The sequence below is a fragment of the Sinohyriopsis cumingii genome, chromosome 12 (assembly GCF_028554795.1).
Source record: "Sinohyriopsis cumingii isolate HCF-2022 chromosome 12, ASM2855479v2, whole genome shotgun sequence".
In the NCBI taxonomy this organism is placed as follows: Eukaryota; Metazoa; Mollusca; class Bivalvia; order Unionida; family Unionidae; genus Sinohyriopsis; species Sinohyriopsis cumingii.
Genome location: NC_142972.1, coordinates 126,476,353 through 126,490,250, shown reverse-complemented (window position 1 = coordinate 126,490,250; position 13,898 = coordinate 126,476,353). Strand labels below are relative to the sequence as shown.

The window sequence follows — 13,898 nt, the reverse complement described above, 5'->3', positions numbered from 1 at the left end:
GCAGTTCCCAAGGGTCAACTATCTCCCTCCTTAGTGAAGAGAAAAGAGTCAAAAGACTTCGTGCCAAGGCCTTTTCGACCGCCTCGCCTAGTGAAAGGCGGGCATGAAAGATTTGAACTGGAGCTGCTTATCAGTCCCTTAAGGCAGGGCCCCGAGTAGCCTAGTGGTCTAAAGCACTAACCGTTACAGATCACTGCCATCTCACCTCTGTCTGCATGGGTTCAAGTCTCGGGCTCGGCCAAAGTGGGTACGTGAGAAAGCTTGCCAGTAGGTTCCCATGGGTCGGTAGTTCTTTCCAGGGTTTTCCCCGGTTCTTCCTCCACCATTATTATTGGCCGTCATGTATAGCCTATCTTGTGCTGAAAATGGCGTTAAACCCTATGACAACAACAACAACAAAAAGTCCCTTGAGGCTGACAATGTTCAGAGAAAACGTTTGAAGCTGTCCCAACGGTCAATGTGAACACACTTGCTGGTCTGTTCCGATGGATCCAGAGTTGCTCAAGTGGTGCAGCCCTCAAAAGTTTCTTGATGTGAACCAGCAATACCTTAGACATTTCCAGGGCAGCATCCCTTCAGGGATGGAGACATTCCACAGGGAGTACCACTGACACAGAGTGGATGCTTTGACCTTTTCCAGCATGCTCTGAAGCACAAATAAAGACAATGATTCCACCCTCAACACACTGAAAAACACAGCCAAAAGGTGATCAGCATGGGAGACAATTATCCCTAGGGCTTGAGTCTTACACTCCAAGGCCACCTGTGGGGTGCAGGCTTACTGAGCCAAGCAAGACCTGATAGCTGGAGACAGAGACCAGGGGTAATTACTTAAAAGGAGAGACAGACCACCCTATCTGCTGCCTGGGGGATTCCAGAAAGAGGAATACATCCATTAAGTTCCCAAACAAGGAGAGAATGTTTATTTTGGACAAGGGACTTGGCGTCCTGAGAATGGTTAGCAAACCAGGTACATATTTTATTATTCTTATTGAAGTATCAATTTGTGGAAAAATGTCGAAAATTTTAATGATACTGTAGTAACAGTAATTTACATCCCTTGGAAAACTTGTTAATTTTTTCTGAAGAAAATTGATCCATGCCGATAGTTGTCAATACTGCCTAATCAAAATCTTCAAACATTAACCACTCACCTAAAATTTAACCTGCCACCTACCTTAGATTTAAACAATTTTTACCTGTGACCTTTGACCTCCTTGGCCTTCAATCTCCAGGAATATTCCTTTCCTTGATGAACTTGTATGAAAAGCCTAATGATGATTCACTGATGAAAATGGAGCCCTTTTCGAAAATGTTTTTATCAGAAAGTAGGTACCAGAGGAGCAGATGAATGGCCTATGGCCAAACAGATTACAACTTTGCCACTACAATTCAATTTTTTTAAACATTTGTTGCTGGCAAGACCAAAGCATCTCTAAGCCACAAGTGTGATCAGCATACATGTACCTAGTTTCATTAAAAAAATCTGACACCATTTTGTTTCATAAAGATGTTTCAAAAGAGGTATGAATTATATTTTTGAAACAAGAGGGTTAGGTTTGGAAAGATGAAGTCTGAGATGACAAGATGGATAGGTGATTGGAAGAAAAATATTTCTATTTCCCCTGACAAATTCAATGGGAGGGGGATGAAAAAGTTTTGATTCTTGTAGTCATGAAAACAGTGATTGCCAGAAGGATCGGATCTTGTTAAAAGCATACAAAGTCTGAACATACCTGCATAACACGTTTTACATCCAAAGCTAAGAAATATAAAACAGATGGGTTTTTTCATATTTATTTAAAATTAATGTTTGCTTAATATAACAAATGAAATATGTTATATCCATGGCTTCTGTACAACATTTCAACAGGTTAACTTAATGCAAAATGAGTCAGTGTGTTGAGGTCACTAGCCAAAACTGACCATTATGAGCTGATGCTCTTTAGACACAGATATATGTGCAACATTGGGACTTTGTTGCAATTGACCATTATATACAGTACATGTGCACTAAAGTAAATCATAATGGGACTTTTTGTAAGTGATCTTTATAGAAGGTACATGTGCACCAAGTTACCTCTACTGGAACTTGTTCTAACTGATATTTATATACATGACATCTGTACAAAAGTTATCTTAAAAGGAACCTGCAAATGACTTTTATATACAAGTACACATGCACTAAGATTTGTTCCATTGGGACATTTAGTAACTGCCCTTATCATAGGTGCATCAAACTGTGTCAATGGAACATGGTGCAGCTGACTTTTTTCTAATGGTACATGTAAACTAAGTTATGTTGTAATAAGACTTAATGTAATAGACCTATTAGATACATGTGCACTCAGGGGTCCATGTGCACTAAGTTATGTTCCAGTGGGACTACTTGTAACCAACTCTTATATGGATATGATTGCTAGGTAGAAATGACAACAATTAGCATTCTTAGCTGTACCTAGTATTTTTTATCACTAAGTCATTCAATTATAATAACCTCATGAATAGGTAATTGGCTGTACCTAGTATTTCTTATCCCTAAGTCATTTATTTATAATAACCTCATGAATAGGTATTTGGCTGTACCTAGTATTTCTTATCACTAAGTCATTAATTATAATAACCTCATGAATAAGTAATTGGCTGTAACTAGTATTTCTTATCCCTAAGTCATTAATTATAATAACCTCATGTATAGGTAATTGGCTGTACCTAGTATTTCTTATCACTAAGTCATTCAATTATAATAACCTCATGAATAGGTAATTGGCTGTACCTAGTATTTCTTATCCCTAAGTCATTCATTTATAATAACCTCATGAATAGGTAATTGGCTGTACCTAGTATTTCTTATCACTAAGTCATTAATTATAATAACCTCATGAATAAGTAATTGGCTGTAACTAGTATTTCTTATCCCTAAGTCATTAATTATAATAACCTCATGTATAGGTAATTGGCTGTACCTAGTATTTCTTATCCCTAAGTCATTAATTATAATAACCTCATGAATAAGTAATTGGCTGTACCAAGTATTTCTTATCCCTAAGTCATTCAATTATAATAACCTCATGAATAGGTAATTGGCTGTACCTAGTATTTCTTATCCCTAAGTCATTCATTTTATAATAACCTCATGAATAGGTAATTGGCTGTACCTAGTATTTTTTATCACTAAGTCATTCAATTATAATAACCTCATGAATAAGTAATTGGCTGTACCTAGTATTTCTTATCCCTAAGTCATTAATTATAATAACCTCATGTATAGGTAATTGGCTGTACCTAGTATTTCTTATCCCTAAGTCATTAATTATAATAACCTCATGAATAAGTAATTGGCTGTACCAAGTATTTCTTATCCCTAAGTCATTCAATTATAATAACCTCATGAATAGGTAATTGGCTTTACCTAGTATTTCTTATCCCTAAGTCATTCAATTATAATAACCTCATGAATAAGTAATTGGCTGTAACTAGTATTTCTTATCCCTAAGTCATTCAATTATAATAACCTCATGAATAAGTAATTGGCTGTAACTAGTATTTCTTATCACTAAGTCATTCAATTATAATAACCTCATGAATAAGTAATTGGCTGTACCTAGTATTTCTTATCACTAAGTCATTCAATTATAATAACCTCATGAATAAGTAATTGGCTGTACCTAGTATTTCTTATCCCTAAGTCATTCAATTATAATAACCTCATGAATAAGTAATTGGCTGTACCTAGTATTTCTTATCCCTAAGTCATTAATTATAATAACCTCATGTATAGGTAATTGGCTGTACCTAGTATTTCTTATCCCTAAGTCATTAATTATAATAACCTCATGAATAAGTAATTGGCTGTACCAAGTATTTCTTATCCCTAAGTCATTCAATTATAATAACCTCATGAATAGGTAATTGGCTGTACCTAGTATTTCTTATCCCTAAGTCATTCAATTATAATAACCTCATGAATAAGTAATTGGCTGTAACTAGTATTTCTTATCCCTAAGTCATTCAATTATAATAACCTCATGAATAAGTAATTGGCTGTAACTAGTATTTCTTATCACTAAGTCATTCAATTATAATAACCTCATGAATAAGTAATTGGCTGTACCTAGTATTTCTTATCCCTAAGTCATTCAATTATAATAACCTCATGAATAAGTAATTGGCTGTAACTAGTATTTCTTATCCCTAAGTCATTCAATTATAATAACCTCATGAATAGGTAATTGGCTGTACCTAGTATTTCTTATCCCTAAGTCATTCAATTATAATAACCTCATGAATAAGTAATTGGCTGTAACTAGTATTTCTTATCCCTAAGTCATTCAATTATAATAACCTCATGAATAAGTAATTGGCTGTAACTAGTATTTCTTATCACTAAGTCATTCAATTATAATAACCTCATGAATAGGTAATTGGCTGTACCTAGTATTTCTTATCACTAAGTCATTCAATTATAATAACCTCATGAATAGGTAATTGGCTGTACCTAGTATTTCTTATCACTAAGTCATTCAATTATAATAACCTCATGAATAAGTAATTGGTTGTAACTAGTATTTCTTATCACTAAGTCATTCAATTATAATAACCTCATGAATAAGTAATTGGCTGTAACTAGTATTTCTTATCACTAAGTCATTAATTATAATAACCTCATGAATAAGTAATTGGCTGTACCAAGTATTTCTTATCCCTAAGTCATTCAATTATAATAACCTCATGAATAGGTAATTGGCTTTACCTAGTTTTTCTTATCCCCAAGTCATTAATTATAATAACCTCATGAATAAGTAATTGGCTGTACCTAGTATTTCTTATCACTAAGTCATTCAATTATAATAACCTCATGAATAAGTAATTGGCTGTAACTAGTATTTCTTATCACTAAGTCATTCAATTATAATAACCTCATGAATAGGTAATTGGCTGTAACTAGTATTTCTTATCACTAAGTCATTCAATTATAATAACCTCATGAATAATTGGCTGTACCTAGTATTTCTTATCCCTAAGTCATTAATTATAATAACCTCATGTATAGGTAATTGGCTGTACCTAGTATTTCTTATCCCTAAGTCATTAATTATAATAACCTCATGAATAAGTAATTGGCTGTACCAAGTATTTCTTATCCCTAAGTCATTCAATTATTATAACCTCATGAATAGGTAATTGGCTTTACCTAGTATTTCTTATTCCTATGTCATTAATTATAATAACCTCATGAATAAGTAATTGGCTGTAACTAGTATTTCTTATCACTAAGTCATTCAATTATAATAACCTCATGAATAGGTAATTGGCTGTAACTAGTATTTCTTATCCCTAAGTCATTCAATTATAATAACCTCATGAATAGGTAATTGGCTGTACCTAGTATTTCTTATCACTAAGTCATTCAATTATAATAACCTCATGAATAGGTAATTGGCTGTAACTAGTATTTCTTATCACTAAGTCATTCAATTATAATAACCTCATGTATAGGTAATTGGCTGTACCTAGTATTTCTTATCCCTAAGTCATTCAATTATAATAACCTCATGTATAGGTAATTGGCTGTACCTAGTATTTCTTATCACTAAGTCATTCAATTATAATAACCTCATGAATAAAGTATAGGTAATGGCAAAAATGACAAAACATCTCTTCCTCAATGAGTATGTGTCCACTAATTTTGAAATGACACTAATACAAGAATAAAAGGAAAAAGCATTAAGACCATCATGTTCCTCATTAATGTGTCATAAGTCCATTAGAAAAGCTATTGACTTACACCATAAGGAATGAATTATTTGAATGCATGACAAAACAATTAGTAAAACCTATATAATCTCATATGCTTGGTAATAAAGTTATTCCTGATACATTCAATGAAGATGGGCATTTTAAAATGATCACAAATCTGACTAGAACACATTGTAACTAGTACACTGATATGATATAAAAACAAAAACTGCAGTTCAAAATATATTTATAATGACACATACGAACAAAATATATTTATAATGATGCATACGAACAAAATATATTTATAATGATGCATACGAACAAAATATATTTATAATGATGCATACGAACTTGCTCTCTTACAATACATGATCAAATAGAGAAAAACTGATTTAATGAATAACAATTTGAACTTAAATTACTATTGCACAACACTCAAATATTTGCTACATCCTAAAAGATGGGTTCTACATTATTTCCTTTAACTTGGTAATTCCAGTTGTTGCAAAGAGATCAAAATAAGGTTCGGGAAAAAAAGTCAGGTCGACATAGTTTATCTATATAGCAAAATGTCAATTACCAATCCACAAACTTTTTTCACTCATGGAAACTGATGCAATGCACTTTCGAGACAAAGTTTATTTTCTATAACAGAACAATCATGGTTATATTATAATATTTTCTATATTATTACAGTACAACCATGGTTATATTATATTATATTTCTATATTATTACAATATAACCATGGTTATATCATATTTCTATATTATTACAGTACAACCATGGTTATATTATATTTCTATATTATTACAGTACAACCATGGTTATATTATATTTCTATATTATTACAGTACAACCATGGTTATATCATATTTCTATATTATTACAGTACAACCATGGTTATATTATAATATTTGCTTTAATGCAAAGTGAAATAATTTAGCAGATGCAGTGAAGTGGAACAAAAATAAATTTATAATAAGGATAAAATGAATTATATATACCACAAAATTCTCCATTAATTTAAATATAGGATAAATCTGTGGGTCATGCAGTTTTGAAAATGAAGCATTTTATGAAAATGTGTAAACATAAAGATTTTCAACCTAGCATTAATCAAAAGGAAAAATTTCTTTCTTGATAATTATGTTGTACACAATTTCATGCAAAAAAAAGCAGATTATACAGTTATGACACTTGTGTGAGCAAACAAAATTTTTTCACAAAAGATAGAAAGATCGCATAAAACCATTTGCACTAAGTTTGAGCAACTTTCTACATACTCATAAAGAGAAATCTGAATGCTTTCTGATGCATATCAATTCATGATATATTCCCCCCATCCTGGACTTGCATCATTTTCTTATGCCTCCTGCAGACACAAATTTTCAACAGAGCTCCTCAATACTTTTAATGAGTAATCGGAATTCTTTCACATAAATTTCTTCATGTGTCCTACAGACACATTTTCAAAACTCTTATATATCAACAGTCTTTGCTGATGAGCATGCAGTATAAATCTACTGCAATTAAGCAACTAAGTCATGTGCACACATGTCACCCTTAGTTTATGAAGGTTGAAGGTCAAGAACTCTTAGTTTCAAAATCTCATTGATAGCGTTGATGTAAAGAAAGTTAGCTGAACGCATAATGCCTTATCATAATAACTCTCCAATGATCTTCAGCACTTACATTTCAGGACTGTCCGCCTCTGATATACAAATGGCACATAACCAATGTAAATTAAAACTGACCAATACTGATTTTTATAGTTGGCATTTACATGTCTCTAAAAGCAATGCACCACTAGCAAATATATTTGAACAACATCTACTTTAATGGATACATCCTACATACAAGAGTATTTTCATATGTGGTTTTGCTTAATAACACTGTCATTTGTCTTACCTGTTGTAAACAGCACATTTCCAATAGCCCTGTCTAATGAATCGTACCTGGAGACTTGTACTTCCCAGCAACTGCTCAAGTTATTATCAAAAGAATACAGCAATTCTTTTAACAAAATCTGAAATCTGGCTATAAATCCACCAACTTAACTGCATTCACGCTTTCCTAGAATTAAGTTAAACAAAACGCTATACAGCAAATTTTTACTGGTATACAACTTAATTTTTACATTGCTTTATAAATTTGTCAGAAAAGGCATCAGTTTTTCCTTGCAGAATTTCTGCATTTCCAAAAAATGGACTTTATTCAACTTTCAGAGATCATTTATGCTGTAAATGTAGCTATGTTGTAATATCTTCATTCTATAAGAACACTTGAATACATGTTGATTCAAACTGAAAACAATACTGATCCTGATCTGCCATCATAATCTGCTACAGGTTAGAGTCTATGTTGGATGTTCTCCCCATTACTTCTAGCACTGACCTAGACCTGTCAGCACATTACATAAAGGTAAATCTGGGTCTGTGCAGTTTGCAGTTGGACTTGACTTATTAGTATGTACAAATGGTAATTTTACTTGATTGTCCATTGCAGGTGCACAATGACAACTGGTGTCCCAATGACAACTGTAGTTTCCAGTACATAAGGCACCAACAGGATTGGATCTACACAATTCTTTTTTTTACTTAAAATTTTGAGCAAACAGTATATATTCTGATAATGCGCAGGATGATCTGGGTCTAGACAGTTTTTAGCAGAGTGCATATTCTACATGGTAAATACCATTAGCATCAATAACTGTTAGCTACTCAACAATATTTATGCTTGATGACCCATGACTATGATCGGTCATTTTGTTGAGTGCTTGGTGAATGATGTCTCAATTCTACATTATCAGTCAACTTAACTTCTACGACAGATGACGGCTGCTCTAAAGAGTTTTCATTTTCCCTGCATGAATTGCTTTTGCTAGTCTTCTCATCTTCAATTTCATTTTTCATAGCATCTGAACTACAAGTGGAAACAAACGCATGATCTCCTTTCCATTCCCTGAAATCACTATCACTAGATTCCAACATTGCTTGTGATGAGACTGCACTTTTTTCTGAAAATGTCATTTTCTCTGAGGTACTGTTATTTACTGAGCTTGTCTGTTGGCAAACCAAACCATTCTCTCCATTTTTAATATGGTCATCGTTTTCTTGTGTTTTTCCAGACACTTCTGTGGAGGAGGAATTTCCATCAGTATTTAAGGCCTGGCAAAATAATGAATACATGTACAATGGATCACTTTTATCCACAGAATCCACATGCCGTAGCGTTCCTGTATTAAAGTTTTGGATGGAAAAGGAGTGCCTCATATGAAATAGTTGTGTATCAGTTTTATCTAAAGTGCCTACTCTTCTCAAACTACTTCTTCGGTCAAAAGTTTGAATAGATGAATTCAGATTTTGCAATGTTTTTAAGTCTTTCTCCTCAAATGCAGCAAAAAGCTCTTTTATTCCAAGCTTTCCTGTCAAAAGAACAAAATATACTGTATAAGGTTCTGTGTACAGATGAAATGCTGATGTTTTTGAGAGTAATTTAAAGGTATACTCCAACAGGATTAGACCTTGTAAAACATGTATGTGCCTAGTGCAGCCAAAAGAAAAGTCTCAATATAGAATCTCCCTGATCAAATTACTGCTGAAAAATGTTAATTAAAACCATAACAAACCTTTGATGCTGTCATTGCCAGAAAAATGACTGCTACATCTCACTTTATGCTAATGTGGGCTAAAAAAGAATCATTTAAAAATGACACAGAACTCTAATCAGTTCAATGACATGTTCAAATAAATCTGACAACCAAAATTTTTACTTGAAATGGGTCACGCAGATTCCACATGATCAATATAGTAACAAGTCTGTCACGAAAAATAGTCACTTAAACGTCATGCAAATCTAAATCAGGTCATTTGCAGCATGTATGCAGAAACATGCCTGCCAGACCAGAACAGACAAATAGAAATTTGCAGCAAAGAACTGACACAATTACAGACAGATGGAAATTTGTACCAAAGTACTGACAAATGTACAGACTGGTGGAAATTTGTATCAAAGAACTGACAGATGTAAAGACAGATCTAAAAAGAACTGACAGATATACAGATGGAAATTTGTACCAAAGAACTGAGAAATGTACAGACAAATGGAAATTTGTTTCAAAGAACTGACAGATGCACAGAAAGATGAAATTTGTATCAGAACTGACAGATGTGCAGACTGGTGGAAATTTGTATCAACAAACTGAAAGATGTACAGAATGATGGAAATTTGTATCAACAAACTGAAAGATGTACAGAATGATGGAAATTTGTATCAACAGACTGAAAGATTTACAGAATGATGGAAATTTGTATCAACAAACTGAAAGATTTACAGAATGATGGAAATTTGTATCAACAAACTGAAAGATTTACAGAATGATGGAAATTTGTATCAAAGAACTGACCGATGTATAGACTGGTGGAAATGTATAACAAAGAAGTGACAGATGTACAGATTGATCAACACATCTGCCTACCTGACAAAACTGATGCTAATAAAGTGATCTACATCTTTTGTTTCAGCAGATGAAATGAAAAAGTAACATGTCAAAATTCTGGTAGATATTAAATATTAAGGTGAAAAGTAGAAAATAAAGAAGACACAACAATCAGTTTCAATAAACAAGTACTCAAAAATGTTTATGGAAATCACCCAATCCAATCTGAAATCATTTTGTAATTGAAACCATGCCAATCAGGAATGAAAAAAATATTTCACTCAAATAGAACACTAGTTGCAGAGATATAAGTGTTCATATCTAGTTGCAGAGATATAGGTATTCATAGTCTAAAAGAAAAAAAGCAACCTTCATTGTTGATTTTCCTCGCACACCCTTGTTTCCCATTTTCCAGCTGTTTTGTGTATGTTGTTTAGGAAAAATTTGCACACATTTAGAAAGCACTGTTACTAATTTTAGTTTGAAAAATTGTTTTCATTTGTAACTTTTGAATTTGAGTAGACATAAGCAGCACTTTTATTGAAAAGAATTATATCAATTTCCATCATGAAATTACAAAAAAGTATATAGCAGACTAAGGGCATACATCTAGAAATAAGTCAGTCTTCCAGGCAGACTAAGGGCATACATCTAGAAATAAGTCAGTCTTCCATGCAGACTAAGGGAATACATCTAGAAATAAGTCAGTCTTCCATGCAGACTAAGGGCATACATCTAGAAACAAGTCAGTCTTCCATGCAGAGTAAGGGCATACATCTAGAAATAAGTCCGTCTTCCAGGCAGACTAAGGGCATACATCTAGAAATAAGTCAGTCTTCCATGCAGCCTAAGGGCATACATCTAGAATTAAGTCAGTCTTTCATGCAGCCTAAGGGCATACATCTAGAAATAAGTCAGTCTTCCATGCAGACTAAGGGAATACATCTAGAAATAAGTCAGTCTTCCATGCAGAATAAGGGCATACATCTAGAAATAAGTCAGTCTTCCAGGCAGACTAAGGGTATACATCTAGAAATAAGTCAGTCTTCCATGCAGAATAAGTGAATACATCTAGAAATAAGTCAGTCTTCCATGCAGACTAAGGGAATACATCTAGAAATAAGTCAGTCTTCCATGCAGACTAAGGGAATACATCTAGAAATAAGTCAGTCTTCCATGCAGACTAAGGGCATACATCTAAAATAAGTCATTCTTCCATCCAGACTAAGGGAATACATCTAGAAATAAGTCAGTCTTCCATGCAGACTAAGGGCATACATCTAGAAATAGGTCAGTCTTTCATGCAGACTAAGGGAATACATCTAGAAATAAGTCAGTCTTCCATGCAGACTAAGGGCATACATCTAGAAATAAGTCAGACTTCCATGCAGACTAAGGGAATACATCTAGAAATAAGTCCGTCTTCCATGCAGACTAAGGGCATACATCTAGAAATAAGTCAGTCTTTCATGCAGACTAAGGGAATACATCTAGAAATATGTCAGTCTTTCATGCAGACTAAGGGAATACATCTAGAAATAAGTCAGTCTTCCATGCTGAATAAGGGCATACATCTAGAAATAAGTCAGTCTTCCATGCAGACTAAGGGTATACATCTAGAAATAAGTCCGTCTTCCAAGCAGAATAAGGGAATACATCTAGAAATAAGTCAGTCTTTCATGCAGCCTAAGGGGATACATCTAGAAATAAGTCAATCTTATATGCAGAATAAGGGCATACATCTAGAAATATGTCAGTCTTCCATGCAGAATAAGGGAATACATCTAGAAATAAGTCAGTCTTCCATGCAGACTAAGGGCATACATCTAGAAATAAGTCAGTCTTTCATGCAGACTAAGGGAATACATCTAGAAATAAGTCAGTCTTCCAAGCAGAATAAGGGAATACATCTAGAAATATGTCAGTCTTTCATGCAGACTAAGGGAATACATCTAGAAATAAGTCAGTCTTCCATGCAGACTAAGGGCATACATCTAGAAATAAGTCAGTCTTCCATGCTGAATAAGGGCATACATCTAGAAATAAGTCAGTCTTCCATGCAGAATAAGGGCATACATCTAGAAATAAGTCAGTCTTCCATGCAGAATAAGGGCATACATCTAGAAATAAGTCAGTCTTCCATGCAGAATAAGGGAATACATCTAGAAATAAGTCAGTCTTCCATGGCAGAATAAGGGCATACATCTAGAAATAAGTCCGTCTTCCATGCAGACTAAGGGCATACATCTAGAAATAAGTCAGTCTTCCATGCAGACTAAGGGAATACATCTAGAAATAAGTCCGTCTTCCAAGCAGAATAAGGGAATACATCTAGAAATAAGTCAGTCTTTCATGCAGCCTAAGGGGATACATCTAGAAATAAGTCAATCTTACATGCAGAATAAGGGCATACATCTAGAAATAAGTCAGTCTTCCATGCAGAATAAGGGAATACATCTAGAAATAAGTCAGTCTTCCATGCAGACTAAGGGCATACATCTAGAAATAAGTCAGTCTTCCATGCAGACTAAGGGAATACATCTAGAAATAAGTCCGTCTTCCAAGCAGAATAAGGGAATACATCTAGAAATAAGTCAGTCTTCCATGCAGCCTAAGGGGATACATCCAGAAATAAGTCAATCTTACATGCAGAATAAGGGCATACATCTAGAAATAAGTCAGTCTTCCATGCAGACTAAGGGAATACATCTAGAATAAGTCAGTCTTTCATGCAGACTAAGTGAATACATCTAGAAATAAGTCAGTCTTCCAAGCAGAATAAGGGAATACATCTAGAAATATGTCAGTCTTCATGCAGACTAAGGGAATACATCTAGAAATAAGTCAGTCTTCCATGCAGACTAAGGGCATACATCTAGAAATAAGTCAGTCTTCCATGCTGAATAAGGGCATACATCTAGAAATAAGTCAGTCTTCCATGCAGAATAAGGGCATACATCTAGAAAAAAGTCAGTCTTCCATGCAGACTAAGGGCATACATCTAGAAATAAGTCAGTCTTCCATGCAGAATAAGGGAATACATCTAGAAATAAGTCAGTCTTCCATGGCAGAATAAGGGCATACATCTAGAAATAAGTCAGTCTTCCATGCAGACTAAGTGAATACATCTAGAAATAAGTCAGTCTTCCATGCAGACTAAGGGCATACATCTAGAAATAAGTCAGTCTTCCAAGCAGAATAAGGGAATACATCTAAAAATAAGTCAGTCTTCCATCCAGACTAAGGGCATACATCTAGAAATAAGTCAGTCTTCCATGCAGACTAAGGGCATACATCTAGAAATAAGTCAGTCTTCCATGCAGAATAAGGGAATACATCTAGAAATAAGTCAGTCTTCCAAGCAGAATAAGGGAATACATCTAGAAATAAGTCAGTCTTCCATGCAGAATAAGTGAATACATCTAGAAATAAGTCAGTCTTCCATGCAGACTAAGGGCATACATCTAGAAATAAGTCAGTCTTCCATGCAGACTAAGGGAATACATCTAGAAATAAGTCCATCTTCCATGCAGAATAAGGGAATACATCTAGAAATAAGTCAGTCTTCCATGCAGACTAAGGGCATACATCTAGAAATAAGTCAGTCTTTCATGCAGCCTAAGGGCATACATCTAGAAATAAGTCAGTCTTCTATGCAGACTAAGGGAATACATCTAGAAATAAGTCAGTCTTCCATGCAGAATAAGGGCATACAT

General features: G+C 34.0%; 1 protein-coding gene and 1 long non-coding RNA gene across 2 annotated transcripts in view; both read right to left on the bottom strand.

The window, feature by feature from the left end:
• Positions 1–1,783: 1,783 nt before the first annotated feature.
• LOC149787418 (uncharacterized) lies at positions 1,784–3,535 on the bottom strand. The gene is made up of 2 exons (XR_016425287.1): positions 2,967–3,535; positions 1,784–2,458 (listed from the first exon to the last, which is right to left on the bottom strand). It is a non-coding gene; the product is annotated as an uncharacterized LOC149787418 (long non-coding RNA).
• A 2,434-nt stretch (positions 3,536–5,969) lies between these two features.
• LOC149787417 (ankyrin repeat domain-containing protein 27-like) overlaps positions 5,970–13,898 on the bottom strand; it is a 116,063-nt gene continuing 108,134 nt past the window's right edge. Inside the window, exon 26 of the mRNA XM_089978029.1 lies at positions 5,970–9,168. Coding sequence (XP_089834155.1) covers positions 8,495–9,168 — 674 coding nt within the window. The 3' untranslated portion in view covers positions 5,970–8,494. The remainder of the gene's footprint in view (positions 9,169–13,898) is intronic.